General features: G+C 39.2%; 1 protein-coding gene across 1 annotated transcript in view; it reads left to right on the top strand.

Annotated features, from left to right (window-relative positions):
• LOC139737515 (GTPase-activating protein and VPS9 domain-containing protein 1-like) overlaps nucleotides 1-22,733 on the top strand; it is a 47,853-nt gene that overhangs the window by 12,406 nt on the left and 12,714 nt on the right. The window contains exons 2-9 of the mRNA XM_071648185.1: nucleotides 1,008-2,436; nucleotides 4,395-4,526; nucleotides 14,425-14,644; nucleotides 16,177-16,364; nucleotides 18,248-18,407; nucleotides 18,837-19,064; nucleotides 19,472-19,689; nucleotides 20,815-21,006. Coding sequence (XP_071504286.1) covers nucleotides 1,297-2,436; nucleotides 4,395-4,526; nucleotides 14,425-14,644; nucleotides 16,177-16,364; nucleotides 18,248-18,407; nucleotides 18,837-19,064; nucleotides 19,472-19,689; nucleotides 20,815-21,006 — 2,478 coding nt within the window. The 5' untranslated portion in view covers nucleotides 1,008-1,296. The remainder of the gene's footprint in view (nucleotides 1-1,007; nucleotides 2,437-4,394; nucleotides 4,527-14,424; nucleotides 14,645-16,176; nucleotides 16,365-18,247; nucleotides 18,408-18,836; nucleotides 19,065-19,471; nucleotides 19,690-20,814; nucleotides 21,007-22,733) is intronic.

Raw genomic sequence — 22,733 nt, forward strand, 5'->3', positions numbered from 1 at the left:
TAGACCAGGATCACCTTTCTGTGAGTAGACAAACGCAATGCCATTGTGCAACGCGTTTATATTTCAAGGTCAACTATCAGCTGTTTCCAGTTGGGCTTTCTACCCATCATTTGTGTGTGAATGATGAGGCATGTTTGGTGGTACACAGTTGCCCTGTACTTCCCTGGTCGAACAGCCCAAAGCAGCTGCGCAGTATGAAACAACACTTGAATCGGGATTGTATGATGGTTAGATACAACCTGTAAACGCTGCACCCTGAAAATCGTGTTTCAAACCGCGTTCGCAAACACCATTCCAAATGCATTTTGAAACATGATTCTCTCTCTCAAGTTAGATAAATGCAGCCACAGACTTCTCCAATTGTAAACTTACACTTTTGATCACTAGCCATAGAACTAGGCACTGCAAACCCTGTTTTATATCTTAAAACTGTAAAGGATTTATTTTCTAACCCACTGAAGACTAGTCCTGAGTACACTCGGGCAGGTGTACAAAATGTATGTAGCAAAATCTGTTCATCCTCAACAGGTTTAAATACATACTAGCATGAATTGATTGAAATATAATGAATTGATCATTTGATTAATTATGCCAGGAGACTAGCAATTCTTTGACTGTTGCCCTTTAATTCAGATGTACTGGGACCACATAGCACTTCATGGCCAGGATTTTTTTAGTTTGATATTCTTACATGACATCATCTTGTAGTCCATATTGTAGTCTACATCAACTTTTTGTAGAAATAGCTTAGATTATGGTAATATGTAGTTTGAAAAGGTTTGTGTGTAAGCGACTTCAGGCTTCCATTGCAAGTGGGTGCAATCTTTATTACGCTAACGTGTGCATGAACATCATGAACAGTGCCTTTAATGTTTTTCAATAAATCATGAAATTGCTGTACATTTTCTGAGTATCCGTGTAATGCGAAAGGCATGTGTGACTTCCGGCATTAATCATACTATTTTTCCCACCCCAACCCTATTTTGTTTGGTTTTCTCCTTGCACAGGGCTATTTCCTGATGTGCTCAGGCTGGTGTAGTCATGTGTGGTGATTTAACGCAGAGCACAGGAAGGATTTAGAGGAAGACAACTGTGCCATAGTACCCTCTCATCAGACAATGGCTCTGGTCACGTGACTTCATGCTGGAATATATCAATATGTGCACCGTTTCTGCAATGTGTGCGGGAGTACCGTGAATTATAGAGGAAGCCCGTCTTCTGGCAATTTGCTTGGTGACTGTTTAAAATACATGTATGATATTGTACTTGTTGATGTATTCTGTATGAAGACCTGAAATGGCTGTCATCATGAGCAACTCAAATGAGCTGCTCTCATTGGCGCAGCGCCTCAAGGAGGAGAGGCTCTACGTCCAGTCGGAGAAGCACCTCCTCCAGAGCCTGCACGAGGAGGTCACCCAGATTTCCGATAAGTTGCACCGCGTGGCGTGGATCACGCAGCAGCAGCGGCAGACGCTGAATAGCTTGATACGGGCTAGCTCGAATTCGCCCCCAGCCGCCTGCTGCTACAGGGCCAATGCCCTGGAGCGGGTCGGGTTCATCGATGGCTACAAGCAGCTGGGCTTCCAAGATGCTCTCTATGGAGATGTGGTGACGTATCTGCGAGAGAACCCCGCAATCATGGCCCAGATCCTGGCACAGGGTGAGAAGAGCACCATAGAACCAGTTCCTGGACTTGTCCAGACTGTGATGTCGGGTATCTACGGCAGCTGCTTGGTTGAGGACGACGAACATCACTTCCTGATCTTTATACAGGCACTGATGCGGTACCAGCTTGCAGAGAGCGATGACCCTCGAAGGTTGCTCAGACGAGGGCGCTGTGCATTCTCTGTTGCATTTAAGCTCTTTACGGAAGCCCTATTCTCTGGCAAACTCTATCTTACAGCCGCCTTGCATGAACCAGTCATGGCAGTGTTAATGAACGACGAGGTGTTTTTGGAAACGGAGGCACCGAAGGCCATGGATAGATTCACCCCAGAAGAACGCAAACAGAGGTTCGGAACTCCAGGCACACCCGAGTATGAACAGAATGTCCAGAAACACATGAACAGCATTATGGAGCAATTGGTGGGACTGTGTAACGAATTCATTGTAGGCCTCCATAGTAACATTTATTGCTTCCCACCGAGCCTAGACTGGATTATTAGTCAGATTCACAAGATACTCGTTGACTCCGGTCAGGTGAGTCCCTGCGACGTGCGTTTCATGTGTGCCGACCTTCTCCTCAACTGCTTCATCGGTCCCGCCATCGTCGACCCCGAGCCCTTCGGGATCACTTCGGACATTCTGGTGAGCGAGACGGCGAGATTCAACCTGATGCAGGTGGCCCAGATTCTGCAGGGACTCGCACTGCAAACAGCCACTAGCAACAGGGATTCCATTGGGAAAGCACCAGATATCTACTTTAGGTTTCCTAAGGTGAGATTACATCCCTCCCTCCCTCCTCTCCCCCCCCCCCCCCCTCCTCCCCCCCCCCCCCCACACACACACACTCACTAATGATTAAACCTTGGCTCTGCAGACACTTTATGATTGAAAGAGTGGAATGTCATTATAACGGAATCGGATATACATGTAGCCAGATACTTGATATAACGAGGTAATTTTGCAGGTCCAATACCTTTTATATTCTTTTGTTTCTATCCCTGATGTAACAAGATACCCAATGTAATGAGGAACTTCAGTGGTCCCAAGCAGCTTGTTATTTATAATGAGGTTCCCCTGTACAGTAGATGCAGGGAGGTGGCCACCTCCCTGGTAGATGCAAGTAATTGAAGCCTCTCACTTGCAGTTGGTCTTCATTATAAAACGATTGCAATTTCCTTTACTTCATTGTGCAGAAGTGGGTTTTACTATTTTTTGTCAGTACAATGTCACTTGAGTGGCCTATAGAAGATTACAAATTATTGACAAGTGGTTTGTCTGTTGAGACAGACATTTAAGCATTATGATAATCAACCCCACTTGTGACAAATTTCAGTTAATATTGCAAAGCATTATGGGTAATTTCAATCCTTATATTGAAGATATCAACTGATAAACTGGCTAGATACTGCTTGGAAGTTTCAAGAAGTTGTTTGCCCACTGTTCAAAAGCCAACCATTAATGTGAAATGGATGTTATACCTCTATAAAGAAGGATGAACTTGGAATATTCAGGATGATCAGGAATAGTTTCGAATATATGTGGACATTGAATATGTTTAAAATTCGAAGAATAGAAAATGTTGAAGCTGTGACACAGGCATTGTGTAGTTTTATTCTTGCAAGTAAATTTTGACCTTATTTGATTTCTGGATAGTATTATGATGTAAAATTGATTCTCTTCTTTTTATCAAGACATTAATTCTGTGTGTCTATCAATGAAGAAAAAAAAAGTATTATTCTAGCTGTATGATGTCATGCTAAGCTCACCAGATAACTGGCGTAGTGATAGCAAGCCCCAATACATGAACAATTTGTTTTCAAAATTAAAAGCATGGGAATTTCAAATGGAATACCTGATTAGACTGATTATCATATCGTGGCAGAATCATAAATTGCAAAATACTGCAAGGACTTCCATTATGCAAGGGAGTGAAAATATCAAATATTAGTTTGCTGTTAAAAGATTGATACTAAAGAAAACAGGGTCATTATGCACTGCTGCTCCAGATCCGGGCTGTGATCAGGGTGGTCCGCCCATGTACACCACATCTTGCAAACAGCCAAGAAATCCATGTGGAATATTTAGTGATTTTGCCAGATGCACGGTTGCTAGGTGAAAAAGGATCATCCAGTGACGTGATCAGGGTGTGGAAATGACAATGATTATGGCTTTTTTTTTTCCTCTCTTTTTTTCTTCTCTTTTTTTTCTTAAGGGAATTGATAAAAGCTGTATTGTTGATGCAATTAAAACAATATTTGAAGGTGACACGTGATATGTACATTACCAGAGCTGTACAAACAATAGTTGCAGTGTTGGGATTTTTCTAGTACTGATCTTTTCCAGCTTTTTGTTTCCCTTTTTTTTTAATTGTAAAATCATAGAATCATTTCAGTATATTTCATTGTGGAAAATTATGAAATTTGATATGCCAATGCTGTATGGGAATGCATGAAAACTATTTTAAGATGACTTACATACAACGTGAGAATACCTTTTTATGATATTTCCATCCTGTATCATGCAAAATATGTAAATATGTGTGTATACAAAATATATTTTGGAAAATGGGAAGTGATGTATACATGTGAAGCCACATAATATGCATTGTTAAGATGGGTCAATTTCCATTGTTAGACAATACGAGCAGCATGTGTGTATAATACATTCCTGTCACGTTTTTGAAATCACTGTTCACTCTCTCATACCCTGCACCTCAATTGTGTGATCAGGGCTGTATGTCCAGCTACCTAGATGCGGTCATTGACAACCTCAGCTCGTCGGACACACCCCCGACAACAAGCCAACTGAAGGGAATGACCCGGAGCTCTACCTTCATCACTGAGACCGAACTGCATGGATTGGTGAGATTGTGCTTGCATTTCAAAATTCACACAGAGCTATCTTTCCCTTCATCTCTCTCCTAATTTTGGGAATTCAGCTAATTCTAGAGATGCCAACTTCCATGTAGTATTTCCAAAAATACTGCAAGTTTCAGGGAATATACCCTCTGTGTTACTACAGATGTCTATTACAAGAACAACACCATATCTCCCAAATTGTATAACTACAAATATCTATTGCAGAAAAAGGGGAATAATTCTGTTCTTCCACCAAAAATACTCCTTTTCAGCCCATTGAATACTGCAATGCTGTCAAACGCATCAACGTCCGGGGTATTTTAAAAGGTTGGCATCCCTGGAATTCTTTCAAGATCCATTTCATGTTTTCTATCTTGTCTGTCTTTATCTCTTCTTCATTTTCTTCCTTCGCTCTTCTCTTCCTTAGAACATATATATATATATATATATATATATATATATATATATATATATATAGCATATATATATATTTATTTATTTATTTATTCATATTTATATGTATATATGTGTGTGTGTGTGTCTATATATATATATATATATATATATATATATATATATATATATATATATATGTATATATATATATATATATATATATGTATTATGTATATGTATATGTACATTTTTTTTTGTCTCTCACTTCTTACACTGGCTTGAACTTCCTCCTTTTCTCTTTTCACAGTTCACTTGAGATCACATTCTGTAGTGCCAGAATGAGAAACAAGTGTCATTTTTAAAATTTTTTTTTTACTGTGCACAGCACGTTTATTTGAGGAGAGGCAGTATTTTTTTTTTTATAGAGTGGTTCATTTTGCGAATATCGTGTCAACAGGCGAGATGCATGATAAAATTATAACACAGTGAAATGATACTGTGCATATATGCAGTATGCTTGAAGTGTGTGTCACAGTGAGCAATAATTGTCTAGATGTTTATCATTTGAGAATACCAAGCAAAGGGCCTCTTGTTAATACTATATCCAGGCATTCCTCCATCAATGTTTGAAATGGTCCAGAACATGTGATTGAGATGCACTATGTTTTGTTAATAGTTGGCAGTACAGGCCAGAAGTCTCAAAGGTAGCGTACATGTAAATCTAGTCATGAATTATGCAAACTTCAATAACATTAATATGGGTGGAAAACTGCACACACCAAGCATGGATGTTCTATGATAAGTGCACACTGACATACACATCAGTGTATATTGTGCGTATTTTAGTCTGTGGACATAAAACATGTACCTTTGTGAATTTGAGTCACTTTATCACATTAGTTTAAAATCATGCTGCTATGATATTTTTTTTTTTTCACAGATGTTGATGACTGTATACGCCATTTATTTAGCGAGTCTAATTTTTGGCAAATCAGGACTTCCCAACAATTTCACAAGTGGTTGAATTCGCGATTGTAAAAATACAGTCTGAATGAAGAAATGTATGCATGTACAATTTGTACATCACATTCATGTCAAGATTAGAGTTAATATTTTTATGTGTTTTTAAAGTCGTGAAAACTCCCAACTCGCAAAATTTGCGAAAAATAAGACCTTGCGAAATATTTGGCATATACTGTATGAGCTGAAATTTTCGCATACACATATTTTCGCGAATTGCTACTTGAGGACATTTTTCGCGTGTTGTTAATTTCGCGGTTCTGAGGGTCTAACTGAACTTGATAGCTATTCACGCGTTGTTATTTTGACGTGTTGTTATTTTCGCGGTTCAAAAGCGATTCACGAAATTCGCGAAAATAAAACCACCGCGAAAATTTCAGCTCGTACAGTATACAGTAATATTTTAAAGTGAATTATGATGTGCAGGAGGGAGGGGCAGGGGGACTAGGTCATAAGATTTGATAACTGATGACAAGCCTTGAAGTTAAACAAACCTGATTTTACCTACATTAAGTCTACTTTTGGTCTTGCTTTTGGCTCGATGTGCTTTCAGCCGAATTATTACATTTAAAAAGAGAGGGAAATTACAGATTTGTGTGTTCCCAGGTGTCATATGTAGTATCGCTCTAGGTAAAGTAAATGAATCCATGTTTTCACTGTCAACTGACAAAATCTAGTCAATATTATGACATGCTATGTTTACATGGACATAGTGTTGAATTGCACTTGAATGTGTCTGATTTCTCCCACATTAAAATCTACTGTTTATCTTGCCTGTTGCTATGTACAGGATGTATCATGTATGTCTAATAGAGTGACTTTGAATTATCTTAAAGAGAGAATAAGTACAGATTCATTGCATTCCTGGATGTCTTTTTATCTATCCATTCCTTAGGTAGATAGATAAAAAGTTCTGTCTTTATTATAACTTGGTATTCATTCTTGAAAAAAAAAAGTAATTGAATTTCGGTACAACCTTTATCTTCCTTTAGGGGTATAGTATCCCCCATTGTACACTGTAGCCCTACAATATCAGCATTATTTGAGCAGAAGGGGCTTCTGTCCATTCTGTGATTAAGTCATGTCCTTTATAGATTGACCTTCCTTTGAATTGTTTGCTTATGAAATAAATGTTCCTCTTTTCTATCATGCAGACCCGACACACAAGGCCAGTCCATATGTACTGTAACCTTGGATCACAAAACATGTTACCATAAAAAGTTGCAAGATGAATCACTTTCTTTTCAGGCCTGAAAATATGTTTTGGTTCAACATGTTGATTTTCTGTTTTCATTGCTTGTTAGATCTTTATCATATAAGGGAATGCATTCTGGGTAATATGCATGGAATTACAAAATAAAGTGTAAGTACTTCAATAGATTTGTAAACTCTTTAATCTTCCATCCGACTTTGTTTTTTCTACATTTCTCTCTCATGAGGCAAGCAAAAGTGAAAATAGAAAATCCCACTAAAATTGTCCAAACAGTCAGCATCAGCATTTACACTTTGATATATTCCTGTAAGTGGAACTTTTGTACGAGTAATTTTCCGCTCTCGGCCAGGTGAGGTGAATTTTGTTTGTCTTTAAATTTGCGGACTGTCACAGCAATTGAAGCACTTTTAACAGCTCACCAGTGGCTAAGGGCTTTGGCAGCACATACAGAACAAGGTACAGTGTATTCACCTGCTCTGCATTACTACAGCAAAGTCAGTCTTGCTACAAGACTAGCACATGGCGTAAATATTCCTAAAGAATGATAAACGCCAAATAAATTCAAATAACAACAACAAATACCAGAAATAACAGCAGTTATACCCCCACATTAGTTACCTTCAGACGGTGATCCTTCAAGTTAAACTATGTGACTCCGAGGAAAAGCTCTTGTCCTCTTAACTTCGACACATGTCCACATGACAAAGCTTATCATTGAAGATATATAGTAGCTTGTCAATGATGATAAGCTCCTGCCCCCTTAATTACAAGCTAGTCCCAATCATTGCTAAAACCACAGAACCAGAAGTTCGCAATGACCCCAGTACGAGGCGCACTGTATTTAAGGAGGTTGACTTGGAAGCAGAAGGGAATGGGGGTTCTCAGACAGGTCATGCTTAACTTTGAGCTGGTTGATTTTCATGTCCACGTGATGGTTAATTAATTTGAAGTGGGGACACCCCCCTCCCCCTGCAGCACACGGATAGAGCATTAACACTGAGAAATGTTGTGGTCCCTATCATCATGTTAGCTTCATGTTGCAGGTAGTTTACCTTTGAGTGCGTCTACGCAGTACTTAAACTATGAACTTATCCTTGAAGTTAGCTGAACTTGAAGTTAAAGGACAAGTCCACCTTCACATACATAAAAGGATTGAGAGAATGCAGCAATATTAGTAGAACACATTAGTGAAAGTTTGAGGAAAATTGGACAATCCATTCAAAAGTTACAAATATTTTAAGTATCTGCTCAGTCACTGCTGGAAGAGAAGACTACTACAGTGTATGATGTCACATGTGTACAACTATATAAGGAAAATAAAAAGAGAATTTCACAAAACTTTACTTTTTGAATAAAGTGCACATTTCTTTGACTTGCTAATGACGTATGTTAAGGGTAATATTATTCCCCCTGCCTTCTGAAAGAGAGAAGTCGAATGTTCTTTTGTTATGCAAGAAAAATGGAAATATGTCGAATTTTCTTTATTCTTTCTTTATATCGTTGTACTCATGTGACATCACAAGCTATAGTAGTCTTTTCATCCAGCCGTGACAGAGCAGAAACTTCAAAAATTCATAACTTTTTAACGGATTGACCGATTTTGCTCAAACTCTCACTGATGTGTTCTACTAATATTGCTGCATTCATTCAACCCACATGTCTATGAAGGTGAACTTGTCCTTTAAGGATCACCATTTGAACGTAACTTTTATACCCCTCTTGAAATCAAATATGTAAGATGATAGGAAATATAATGAGCAAAAAATTGGCGCACTTTAATTTTCTCGCCAGCTTCATATTGTACACAATGCACAAAAAATTCTACTTTTACAATTACAGTAATCACTTACAGTAAAGAACGTACTGAATGGGTATGCCAAGTTTCTCACTAATCTGATCATCTCTTCTGTTTAGGGTGTGCTCACAACAGAGAGTTTACATAATCAGTGTGTTTCAATAAACACTTATACTTCACACAGCCTCTATTCTCAAAAGTGGCTGCATATCCTGACTTCAGACTTTCTATCACACACTTCTTTAGCCGAAGAACATCCATATGTTATCATTATTATTTCATTTGGCAAAGTTGTTAACATGTAGTTTTGATTTTGAAAGATAATGCAACATTAAAAAGCTGAGAATCTTGTCCTTCAGAAATCTTATTTTGACACTTTTGGTGATAGTTTGGTGATGCAAGGTCCCATAAACATGACAACCTTGAAATGCTGGAAGCAGAAATGTAGACAAATACTCCTCACTTTTCACTGTTATTCCAATGTTATATATGATAAACAATTTATATTTGCAGAGACCCAGTAAAACATGGACAGTATTCCCTGTTGCCACATTTAATTGGTTCTTAACTGCAGTAGAAATGTGTGTGTATTGTTGTATGAGTGCCGGTATGACAGTGTTGAAATACACCCAGTTAGCAATGCAATAGGGCCTCTTTTATCTTTTGTCACAGAAACATCCTTGCCCCTTAGGTCCCCCTAAGGTTCTGCCCCAGCCATGTCATTGTTTGCAGTAGGCAGTGACTAATTCTGCTAAAATACAGCAGAATGTCAGACCATTGTAGTTAAGAAATAGTCTTGGCAAACAGTATACATTGGTCTATAATGGGTGTGCATGTTAAAAATCCAGTCGATGAAAATTTGCAGTTGTTTAGCTGCTTTTTGTTATTTCTCCTGTCTGTATGTTATTTTCAGTGTGAGCATCACCAGTATAGTAGCTTGAGCTGCCAAATCATTGAGGACAATACGTATACGGTTACATAAAATGTTTTAACCTCACTGGAGTCTGATGGCTGTTCCTCCATCACACACACACACATACACACGCTGCCACTACCACCTGTGCTGCTGTTCAGTTTCCACTCATTAATCAGTTCCAAAAGTGAAAGTTGCTAGGTTGCCTACGTAGCGCAAAGTGTTTGGCAGACATTTAAAGGACAGAATAGGTTGCGGAGAAGACAGTCTTTATCTTAGATTTACAATATCTATGTTGCAACCAGTTTGATAATGCAGTAGTCCGGGATTGTTCAGAGTACAATGTGGAATGGTGCTTTTGATTCACATTCCTTAGTTGCTAGGCCAGGAAGGCCTTTAGCAAACCTCTGGCAAGTTATAGAGGTTGCCATAGAGAACACTTGCGAAGGATGTACAGCTGTAAGCACAAAATTTGACATTTTTAGTAGAGGATGCTGATGTAGCAAATGTGTTAAAATTTATGGATATATTTTTCCCTGTGGGCCCCAGCAACAAGCTTTTCAGTTTTACATTCATATTTGGAATCCAGTTGGCATTCATCAGTTCATGCTATGTCTGCCGAGCCTTTGGCGTGCTTCTCAGCTGTTCGAAGTCAACCTTTTCATAGTGAAATGAAATGTAACGAATGCATGCATGTGTTTTGAATATATAGTTGAAACTGGCTCTCGTGTTGTTGGTTTAAAAAAAGAAAGTATAAAGCATTACGATCAGACTAGACATGATTATGGACAATGATAATGTCCTGAAATCACAGAAAACTGGCCAAATTTTTCTTATAGAAATGATTGATTGATCTTATTTCCCCATTTCTTTTTCACACGTAAACGTAACACAAAGTCAATTGAACAAGGTTATTGAGAACAATATTGTTTGAATCAAACAGTTAAAGCAGGTAAGTGATGAATTTAAGTGTGATTAATTGAAATATGGCAAAACAAGAGGGGTTTTTTGTGGCCATTTTAGAACAGAATCCCAGATTTTGTGAAAGGGAAAAGACCTTTATTTCCAAAGAACAATCACCATCCCTAAGGTGTTTTAGATCAAATTAGTGAGAGTCTGGTCTGGTGTGGAGTTGAGGGAGAGGTCCAGGGCAGCAGTATTAGTCTCGCTTCCAGTCTGATGCAGAACACGTCCTCACAGGTTCTGGAGAGACTGTGTGTCTTCTCAGGAAAGTGACAAGGCACCCCCAGTGGCAGCTGTCCTTGATTTGAAGTTTCCCCCCTGGCTGCTGTCAGAAACACAGCATCAGGGCTCAAGGTGAATGTCAGACACAGCCTGTCTGCCTCGGAGAGCTTTCACACTTGCCCAGAACTCGTTCGTGAACGTGATTCTTGGAGCATTACATGCCAAGCAAATAAAGTTTTTAAAGCCGTTGAGGACAAGCTGATTTTGCTATATTATACACATTTCCAATAAACACCTGCCCAAGTCTCGTTGGGACTAGTCATCAATGGGTGAACATTTGAATGTAAATGTAAATTTTATTTATCCCAAACACATGCCTCAAATTACGTTTGGCCACTTATGTTCTGGAGGTATTTCCCAATTTCAATTTTGCCTCGGTGCCCATCTGTTTTAAAGTGTGAACAGTCTGACCTGTAAATCATTGAGAAGGTGGAGTCCAGCATGACATTACATTCACTTTCGCCATGATGAGTGCATACATGGGTACTCTGGCATTCAAGTGCATCACAAGGTGTGTGTTTGATTTTCAGGCTATCAATATCTGAGACTGACACAGCTATCGTATTAAATCCTTAACAAGTTTAGAAACCTGTTACAGAGAGGCGAGTGGAAACAAGTTTATTGCTAGTGTGAAGTCCGCTAAAGTCTCTGTGGTTGATGCGGAATCTCCGTACAATGTGTTGTTCGTAGGAGATCAAAGGCGGCAGAAATCCGCCGTCATGCCTCTGCTCTTCCGATTCAGCCTGCTTCATGGAAATGTCCGACCTGACAGTTGTGTAGTCACACAGCTTCACGTTCAAGGTTAATGTTCAGACACAGTGTAACAGGACAGAAATGCAGGAAGGCGTACCATCTTCCTCTCGAAGATTAAATCAGTAGCAAAACTCCTGTGGTTGATAGTGTGAAATCGTCATTCCCATGGCTATTGATTACCCAGCTTTAGGACAAAGGTCGAATTCAAGTTGTGCATCTTTAACACTTGTAGACAGGAATCACAGATAACTTTAATTGAGCACAGAGTTACAGGTCAGAAGTTATTTCAAAGCAACAATTCTCTATAGAAGAGGCACATTTAATATTCTTTCCATAAACTGATCAAAGAAGTTGATCTGTCCTTTTATTTTTTGTTTGTTTGGATAGAATAGCTTGGTTATAAACTATACAGTTTAGTACAACTATTTCATGAAAAATTTACCATGAAAACCATGAAAAAGTTGTGAGCATAGACATAATCATGCATTGTATAGACCAAAACTTTCACCGGCATTTTACTTTCGGGAATCTTGGCTCCTCGAGAAATTCACGAAAAATTCATGCACCCAAAAACTTCTGGTTTTTTCAGTACAAGTTTGTAAACGTATGAGCCTTCAACTCTAGTTGGGCCATCATTTGTTTAATGGGTGAGACAGTGAGATTTTAAAGAGTTTCTGAGTCAAGTTCGATATCTACTGGATGCATGGACATCCCGGGACAAAATATTTTACCCACAATGTCCCTCTTGTCCCAATTGTAGAGATTGATACCTGGCAATGCCAGGGCAGTGTAACATCAAGGCTGTATGGGAGAATCAAGCTAGTATTGAAGAGGCTACATTGGGCAAATCAGACATTGTTAGATTGATGATGGATGTTAATATTATTATCATCATCATTGCTTTTATCATCATTATTGTTATTGTCATAATTGTCATTATCATCATCATTGTTATTGTCATAATCATCATTATACCGTTAATTATTATTTTTACTTGTACCACTGCAGTATACTACCTGTACTGCAATTAATGCTACTATTATTTATGAAGATTATTTTGTAGTTAAGTGAAAGAATATTTCATCTAGCTTATTTAAAAGGCTAATTATCATAGGGAAAAAATGAACATGTCCATGATTTAGTTGCTTCCTTAACAGTAACAGAAGGAAACGAAAACTCAGTTTTAAATTGAAATGCATGTCTTTTGCCATGTTTGGCCCACAGTATGTCATTGTACATAATCTTATGCTACATTGCCTTCTAGATGCTTTAAATAGAAAAGGAATTATTTTGCATTCTGATTAACAAACTTGTAGAAGTGAAGAGTGTTTAAGGATCATTTTGTTCTTGAGTATTTTTTTTTTTTAACAGCTAATTATGAATCTAGAATGGAATCATTCCGGGAACTGTTGGTATGGGAAGAAATGTAAAGAACGAATGATACCACCATAATTCTGTTATGTTACAATCAGCGGTTGCAATGCTGTTGACCGCAAGAGCCAACTTCCTGAAACTCCACTGTAAGTTAAGCTCTAAATTGCCAGCACATACAGCACACCTTTTTTTCCCCCTTCTTACCTTCCTGTCACAAGCTTTATTGCGGGGTAATAGTCTCTTTAGGGTACAAAGGTGGAATGAAGATTAATCTGACATTATTATGTAGAGTGTAGTACCTCAACTGATTCTACCAATTTGCTACATGACCTTCATTCACCACCATGCAAATTTTACCATTAACCCTTTAACTCTTCTTCTTGTCTTGACTTGCTCTATGATGCTTTTCAATTTTCCTCAGTTATGCATAGAAGACTTCAGCAGTAATAGTTACTAGTAAGAGAAACTGCTTGGAGATTGTCATAAGAAGTGATTTCTTTGTCTGTTCTTCTATTGTCAAATTGTACATGATTTTTAAAGAAACCTTGGTTGTATGACAAGAATCTAATTGACCTTGTGTGTGAATCAAATTCACAGAACATGACGGAATTGGAGTACCATTATGCGCAGTCAGAAATATTCATACATAGGCCATTGATATTGATAAAGGTTATGACATTAAAAAAGAATGACATTAGGTGGAAGTTGCCTTGCAAATGTACCAAAAACTGTTCAATGCGTTATCTTGTTCTGTATTGTGATGTAATATGTATTGAATTTTCTGTAAAATATTTATATTTGTGGTAGGAAATGGAAAAAAATAAGTGAATGAATGAATGAATGAATGAATGAATGAATGAATGAATGAATGAATGAATGAATGATTTGGACTGAGAATGCACACAGAAAAAAACTCTTGAGGTGTCAGGTGCCTTCAGCTCACTGATTGGAGTCCTCCATGTGGCTACACACGAAATACACTGCCATATGCCAAGGCTGTTTGTATGTAATAGTCAGTGTGTGCAACAGATTGGTTAGCTGATTTTGCAGCATTAGGCATTACAACGGCAAAAGGAAAGGATAATTTTTTTTATTTTATTTTAACTTGGATATTTTTCCTGCAATGTGAAATAAAAAGCTCAGATGTTGGGATTTTCAATGATATATATATACCTGTGCATGATTCTTTCAGATTGGCTACGCAAGAGCTGTGACAGCGGCCAACCCCGACCAGGCAATATTCAAAGAGTTAGAGGGTCTTCTTGCAAGCCTACCGGCCAGTCAGCCCCAAACCAGCCAGAAGTCCTCCCCCACCCTGGGAAATCCCGTCACCCCACCTAAACCGGGCAGCACCCCACCCTCACCATCACCTAATCTCAGTGCCGGCTTTAAGGGAAACCTCGCTTCAAAAGGTATGGTCAGGATAAAGTTAGAACAGAAACTGCTACTTTGGACACGCCATTAGCAATAATATCAGACAGAGTTTCTCAGATTGCGTAGTAGACTCTGTCGACTGCATCGCACTCATACCTTCCTGTTATAAGTTTCATTACTGCGGTACCCGAGGTGATCATTTTTAAAACATTTCATGAATGAACTGATTGCAAAAGAGCATACTTATTAGAGTGTATTTATGAACCTTTATGAATATTTAAGGATAAGAAACGCCATGAAGTGACAATCCAGACCATGCAAAGAAAGATGTGTGACAAACGTCACAGGGCAGGTGTAGTCAGCAATGGTAGGGAAACTGTTATTGGCACCCTGTCAGTACAGTACCGATTTAGCCATGTGACTAATCTGTCCAATTTTGATGCCAGTCCGATCATTTTAAGGGATTTTGCATGCTGCCCAATCCTGACCAATGCTTCGGACTCTTATTTCCTGCATATCAGCACAGGATGCTATAATTCCACATGCCCACCCACCAGGGGGTCACCACCACTAGTTTGCCACTCCAGCAGGTGAAATTTATTGGCACTTGTCTAATAAATGCAATGGACATTTATCTACTTTGCTTTGTCAGGCAAGGGGGGGGGGGGGAATTGCCCTGTTTGAAAACAGTATTTGTTCCTCTTAATGGCAACCTGAGTCATATCATTGTCATTACAACCAAGCAGAGGTTGAAATGAGTTTATGTACACTGGCAGCATGTGAATTTGTTTCATGCCTTGCTGTTTATCATTCGAAATGACAAGCATTTTATTAAGGAAAATGTGCAGATACTCTCCAACTATCCAAGCCCAAAATGGGAGAGTTGGAGTCTCGCTTGCTTTGAGGCCATTTCTCAAAATCTCCCACTTGAGGTTGAATTTTTCTTACTCTATGTAACTGTGTGTCTCCCTCTTAAGATATTTTTTCTCCTGCTTAAAATTTAGCTTTCTCCCACCCAAAGTTAGTTTTGTCATTGATACTTCAAAAAATAGTACAAAGAGAGCACCACAGGCATCTGTATCTCAAAGCCTCCAGGACCCACTATAAACCCCAAGTGGCCTGGACCCCAGCCGCAAAGGGAAGTAGCACCTCATATGCTTGCATGATTTTAGTCTCCAGTTTGCTAGACTGTCCAGGCCGGAGAATCTCCAATTCTATTAAAGAGATATTGGGGGTTGGAGTCTCTGTATGTGCAAATCCATTTTTGAAAATATCCACTCCCTCTTTGACCTAATAATTAATGGGCTAGTTTAAACTAAAGCAACAGCACATTAACAACAGTATTCAAAGTCAAATAAATTGCTGCAAAACTGTTGAATATCAGACTGTGGAGACTTGTGCTTGTGAGCATATCAAAATGGGAACTCAAATCTTATTGATTTACATGCAACCTGTACAAAATATGTAAGAAAGAAAAAAACAATTCGATAAAGAGCCACACGTGGAAGAAGCATGAAGTTTCTAAAACAACCAATGTGTCATTTGAACTTCACTTTATTGTGCTTGGCAGTTTCTAACCATGTTGCAAAGAGGATCGGGAAAACGGCCTCCAACGCATCCCTGCTCGGTCAAGAGGAGGAAACGAGCGAGGCCCCCAGCCACCCGGAGTGCGTCGTTGTCACGCAACCAGAGGATGTCCTGGTCATTGCCCTCGGAAACCATAGCAACGACTGCCCAGGAATGCTCTCTGAATCCAAGGTAAGAATCATCCTCCACCTCGAAGGAAACTTCTGGATGATTTTCAGACTTTTGCGTCTGAACATCTGTAAATTGGTTAAACAGGATACAGAGTTTTAGAATTTATTGTGATTGGGCTGAGAAATATGAAGGATTTCAAAATATATTTACAAATTATCACAATGAAGAAGGATGAAAACATAGCAGCTTCACATTAGAATGCATGATTGGGTGCTCAAGGAAGCAGATCAAAAGAAGAAAGCATGTATAAATTCTACACAGGTAAAATTTGTAAATGGTATTGTAATGGAATTACATTGCTACCTAGCTAGAATATGTGAGCTTCCTGCGTCATCACCCTTGTTCAGTGTATTATGTTTCAGGTTTTTCATAATATTGGTATATCTCCCAAGGACTGCAATAAATTCCGCAAATCATTATATGGCACTATTGACTTACACTGTATGTACTACAAGATGTGAAATTTTGTGAATTGTCTGGAATCTCCCTTCAAGAAGTGTTTAGTGGATGATGACCTCTCGTATGTGAGGGAGGTAGATAATGAGTTGTATATAATATTTTGATGAGTGTTCAAAAGTATGAGTCCGTATTTCCCTTTTTTTTCTTTCAAAACATTAATCAAGTTTCAATTGGAGGTTTCCACTTGGTATAACTCAACTTAGTATAAATCCAGTCTATCTTCAGATGCAGAGATAAATTGCCTCTTTACTTAAAAAAAAAAGAATAGAAAAGGGAAAACATTAGTGAGTAGTGAGTTTTGTTGCTCAGAAGTTTGTTTGTTTGGGTTTTTTTTTTTCTCCTTTTAATCCACACAACAGTATTTACATGTTTTTGTTCACCTGAGAAGTTGTCCATGAGCGTTGTTTCTCACTGGGTTTGTACAGTCTTTGGGATTTTTTTTTTCTTTTTGCTTTGTATGCTCTTGATTTTGAACGTGTATATCCTTGTATCTTGTTACTGTCGTACCATGGTGTCTCATAATTAATGATAAAGACAAAGAATTGAATTGAATTTGAGTTGAAAAGTCAGTAATTATCATTAGGCTGCTCGCTCAGTCCTTATGATTAATGATGCTTTCACTATCTGCAAATCTGATAACAGGCTTTCTCCTCTGATTGGAACAGATGTCCCAAGACTAATGTTGCAGTAGGGAAGGATTATGTAATCATGTCAGTCCCATGTTTTGTTTAGATTTTCACAATTGTCTTTAATGTGGGGACCAATACATTGCTGTGCTTGCTAAGTTAGTTTGTCAGGTTCCTTGGTGGTGAAGTCTTAAGGGGAATCAAATAGATTACCATAAGGTGGGTGTGGCAAGTTATCAGTGAGTGCATTCTCTCATGAAGAGATGATTACTTGTTTACGATGTCACACTCATGATTCATGCAAAGTTTGTCTAAAATGAAATCTCCATATCCCACAGTTAACAACTGTGTAAATACTGAAAATACTATGGAAAGTGGAAACCGTTGCCTGATTAATTTTTCATGCTTGGTCTATTAATAAACATGGCTTGTCAATGGTTTCATGGAAGAGAGTAGTTTTGTCCATGATTTATTTTGTCCAAATGCATTTGTGTTTCATTACCTTTAGGAAAGTTCAGTGGAGCATGGACGTCCCACAAATTCCCTCACCACAAAATATTTTGTGCTGATAATGTCTTGAAGCATTCATATGCCAAATACGAAATGAGTAGTAAGTAGTCTTCACAAAAATTAATTAAATAAGCATGAATACACATGTATGAAGGACAAATTCTAAGGGCACATCAGCAGATGTTGTTGGGCCATGATGTTTGGAGTTGACTGTCCTTCTCAGGAAAGTGTGTACAGTAAATGTGTTTTTGTGTTTGTTTGTTTGTTTGTTTGCTTGATCACTTCCAGGTGCTAAGTTCCTTACCTCAGAAAGCCAAGTCCAGGGAGGCGGCCCAGTTGAGGGTCAGCGGCAACCTGGCGTCCATCAGCGAAATGCCTGAGAAGCACCTCAGGTTCTCGGCCGACGCTTCTGGAAATAGCGACAACATGATGGAGGCAATGTCAATAGGTGCGCCCTAAAATGAAAAAGAGTATTAACCTTGATCTTTGAAAATGTCTTGCCAATTTGAAGATGGAATGTAAATTTAGCAATTCAGAGGCTTCAGATAATTCTGCAACCGAGATAGATAATGATGTATGACTTATATCTGGCTCAAATAAGAGAAAATGTTTGTTTGCAGCTTTAATATGAAGTGCTAACATTGACTTTGAAAAATATATGCTGGCTAGATACAGCACCACAGAATTTATGTTTCTGGAACCTAATGGGTCTAGAGCCATATTAACTGTATTTGACCCTTTATATAATGTGATATTTCATGGACATGGTGGTGCATTTCTCTTTGCTTGAGTCAGCCAACAAGTCAATGAAGTCAGCCTTGTGAGACCTTTAACCCCTCAAATGTCATCACAGCTACCTTCTCACTCTCCATCCCAGGCGCGTCCAACTCGGTGTACTCCATGGACCTGGAGGCGGAGAACGTGAGCAACCTGAGCGGGCGCAACACGCCCCGATCCGCCATCAGCATGGCCAGCAGCACCACGGAGCACCACCGGCCCGAGATCATCGACTCCACCCAGCTCCCAAACAACACCAACATCACGGACCAGTTTGGAAAGTTTGACATCTGCACAAACCTCCAGGACAAGAAGAACATGGCCCCAGGTAGTCATGGCGACCAAATCCTCTACAATGGAGTGAAATTTATTTGTGCATCTAGAAAAAAAATAATGTAGCAGTTGTAAACATTTGTAATGGACCATTTCTATCACTGGTATAATCCAAGTACATGGGAGTCCTAATTATAATCATACAGAAATAATTTTTGGCAGTTTGAAATGAATGCTGCTGTCTCATTACATTGGACACAGAGTCGTCAGTCTGATTTTGAATTTAGTATAGGCAGATTCTTTGCAACTGCATTATTTGTAGCAATACATTGAAGTAGTGTGTAATGAAGAGTAAAATACTGTAGTATTGGAGGGGGAAAAAGGAAAAAAATTGTATTTCCTCTCATCTATGTGCCTTGGTCACTGCTTGCATGGTTCCCTGTCATGGCTTTTATACCACAGAGACTTTCAGCGAAACGTGGAGCACAGACGTGATTGGAAGCGACACATCGGAGCCGAACCCCAACGACCACCTGCAGGAGATTGCGGAGGAGGAGGCATCGCTGCAGGGAGCCACGGCAGCCTTCCTGGACGTCCACCCCGTCCTCAATGACCCCCAGGAGACCGGGAGTGAGACATGGAGTGTCGATGTCTTGCAGAGTGACTCGGAGCAGGCTGAGGTAATCCTGAGATGTCTTTGTGGTGTAGTGTGAATTTGGAAAGGTCGTTGCCATTCCCTGGTATATGAGTGTTTTCACTATGCTTGTCTGTCTGTTCGTCTGCCTGTGATCCATGTGTTATTGCTCTCTGCGGCTATAACTGAGCTCAACTTACTGTCAAATAAGGTGAAATTTGCAGTGCACTGTTTGGTTACCTCAAGATTAGGAGATGACGGTTTATATTCAGGTGTTGTAAATGTTGCACATCAAATTACTTCTCCAGTTTTCAAGCAATTCAAAGGAATTGTGGCCCACTTCTTGAGCTCAATGTGAAGTTATACAAGACACCGTTTTCAACAGTAGCAGAAAGTGCGTTGCTATGGTAATAGCATGTGATAGCCTTGAAATTGGGTAAAAGGCTTGGGGATTGAACTACTTTTCAAGTTTTCTAGTGATTCAAATGAAATTTGGCATGCATATTGAGCTTGATGTAAAATTGTCTACGACACATTTTTCAAACAGTAGTGGAAAGTGCGTTGCCATGGTGACAACGTATAGAGCCCCAAAATCAGAAGAAAAAAAACCCTTGAAGACTGAAATTCTGTGTGTAGGCAATTCATAAGAAATTTTGGCACACATGGTGATTGTTATGTAAAGTTTTGTAAGACATATTTTTCAAGAGTTTTGGAAAGTGTGTTGCCATGTTAACAGCACATTAGTTACTGTGTATTATATTCGACAGTTCACATGTACCTGTACAGAAGTGGTAGGCGGAGGGTATCAGTCACCTTCAATGATATTTGTACTGTATTATGGGAAAAGAAAACAGATACAACAGTGTACCAGTACAGAAGTAGTAGGCAGGGGGTATTAGTCATTTTCAGTAATACTGTAAAAGTGGAAATTTTGACGGATTTTACGCAATCAGAAGCTAGCGCGAAAATAAAAGCACACAAATATGTCTGCATGCAGTATGTACCAGTAATTACTTTGCCGATTTTGTGGAATTAAACAGGTACGAAATTCATCTCATCTGGCTGAGTGTGAAAAGATTACTCTCGCAAAAATATCCACTTTTACAGTACTTATAGTTTTAAACTGAGAAAAGAAAACAGACAATGGAAGTAGCATCTCCTTTTTTTGCAGGATCGTCTCCATGAGGTGGAGGACGCCCAGCTGGACATGGGCAGTGTCATGACGGAGATTGAGTCTGAGCAGCTCCTTGCCAAGGTCTCGGCCGAGGCGGGATCCCGGCGCAGCTCGTCGGGGGAGAGCCAGAGCGTGGACCGCAGCTCCAGCAACGACAGCCCCGGCGTGGAGGACTGCGCCAAGAGAGGAGTGAGTACACCAACGTGCACATCATGAATGCAAGATATCGTCAGATGAGAATTAGAAGGGCTTTTATTGCAATGTAAAGCCCGCCGCACACTACACGATTTTGCCCCGATTCACCGGTCTTAAGACCTTAAGACTAGAAGTGTGACATCACAGTCTTGCCATTTTCTAGTCGTACGACTGGGTCTTAGCGCCAGTCGTGGAGATTTGACATGTTGAATTTCTACGACCAGTCGTGAGCTTTCAGCCATTCACAATGCAGCAAAATGCAAGCGCACACAGTGCGCACTGCGCGCGTTTTACAGTCGTAAGCCTACTCGGTCGTATAGTGTGCGGTGTCCAATCGTACGACTGGTCTTAAGACCCAGCTTGGCTTAAGACTTTAAGACCAGTCGGATCGTGTAGTGTGCGGTGGCCTTTAGGGGTACAATAAATTGTATTGAGTTTTTGGTATCATGTTGCAGAGCTCAATCTCCTCTACATTATGGTGTCAATTTTAAATCATTTTCACTCCAAGTGAAATGTTAGAAATCAAAACCACAAAGGGCGTATTTTACCCTAAATTTTGAACATTCCTAACAAATCTACCCACTTCTGATTGAATAAACTTGTTGTTTCATGAAAAGGGATTGTTTTGTATTTATTTACGCTCAAATCTTAAAAGGCAATGGCGCCCTTCTGTTTCTCAGCTGACGATTTGATGGTCATGTAACGGGGTACATGTCTCAGTGAATGATGCAGTGATCATGTTACAGTCATGTGATGTAGGCGTGAATGCGAGATATGATGGTGATGTGATGTACACGTCGTGATGAAAGATATGGTCATGTTATAGTAATCCTTTGATGTGCGCGTCATGATGAAAGACGTGTTCCAGTGATTTAATGTGCACGTCACGATACAAGATAAAATGGTCATGTTAAGATGTACATGTCGTAAATACATCCTAAATACGTCGTAAAGATACGGTGGTAATGTCGTGTCCACTTGACAAAAGTGTCATGAAAGTGAGACCTGATGGTCACATTATGGTCAGGCGACTCTATATTAGTTTGGAGTGATTCGCCATCAATCAAGCAAGTGCCATTTATTGGCTGGTTCTTTTAAAGGGTTGGTATAGAATTGGTTGAGGTGAGGATTCAGCTTTACTTTTCTGCGAGATACTTAGAAATCACTCTATGAAATGTTAAAGAGCATACAATTCTAAGAGAAATTCAAAGTTTATTTGATGAAAATCGGTTTTGGAATGGCTGAGACATTTTTAAAAAATAGTAAAACAAAGTGATTGTTATAAAAGGTGGGATCCGCCTCTTGTTAGGATTGCTTTGTTTTTGATATCTCAGCCATTTCAGAACCAGTTTGTGTCATATAAACATTGAATTCCTTATGAAATCACATGATCTTTCATATTTGATAAGAGGTTTCTCATCTTCTCACAAAAACATGTTAGAAACCTGAAGTTAAGTTTCAACCAAAACTGTACTATCCTTTTAACCTCTTGCTGTAGATCAAGGTAGCCATTCATCTGTCTCTTTGCTGATGAAATTGCACTATGTCATATCTTCAGGCACAGTTCCAAACTCTCTTATCATATCATCAACTGATTACTATTTATGGAGACTGATAGCTTTATGACTTCCAAAGGCATTAAAATTCCTTCCTACTCACACCTGATAATGAATGGTCAGTAGCAGTTTCACTTTTGGTATGCTTTAAAGGGGCATTCCAGA

Source organism: Diadema antillarum, unplaced genomic scaffold (genome assembly GCF_040938485.1).
Source record: "Diadema antillarum isolate AM-2024a unplaced genomic scaffold, OU_Dant_1.0 seq00000694_RagTag, whole genome shotgun sequence".
NCBI lineage: Eukaryota > Metazoa > Echinodermata > Echinoidea > Diadematoida > Diadematidae > Diadema > Diadema antillarum.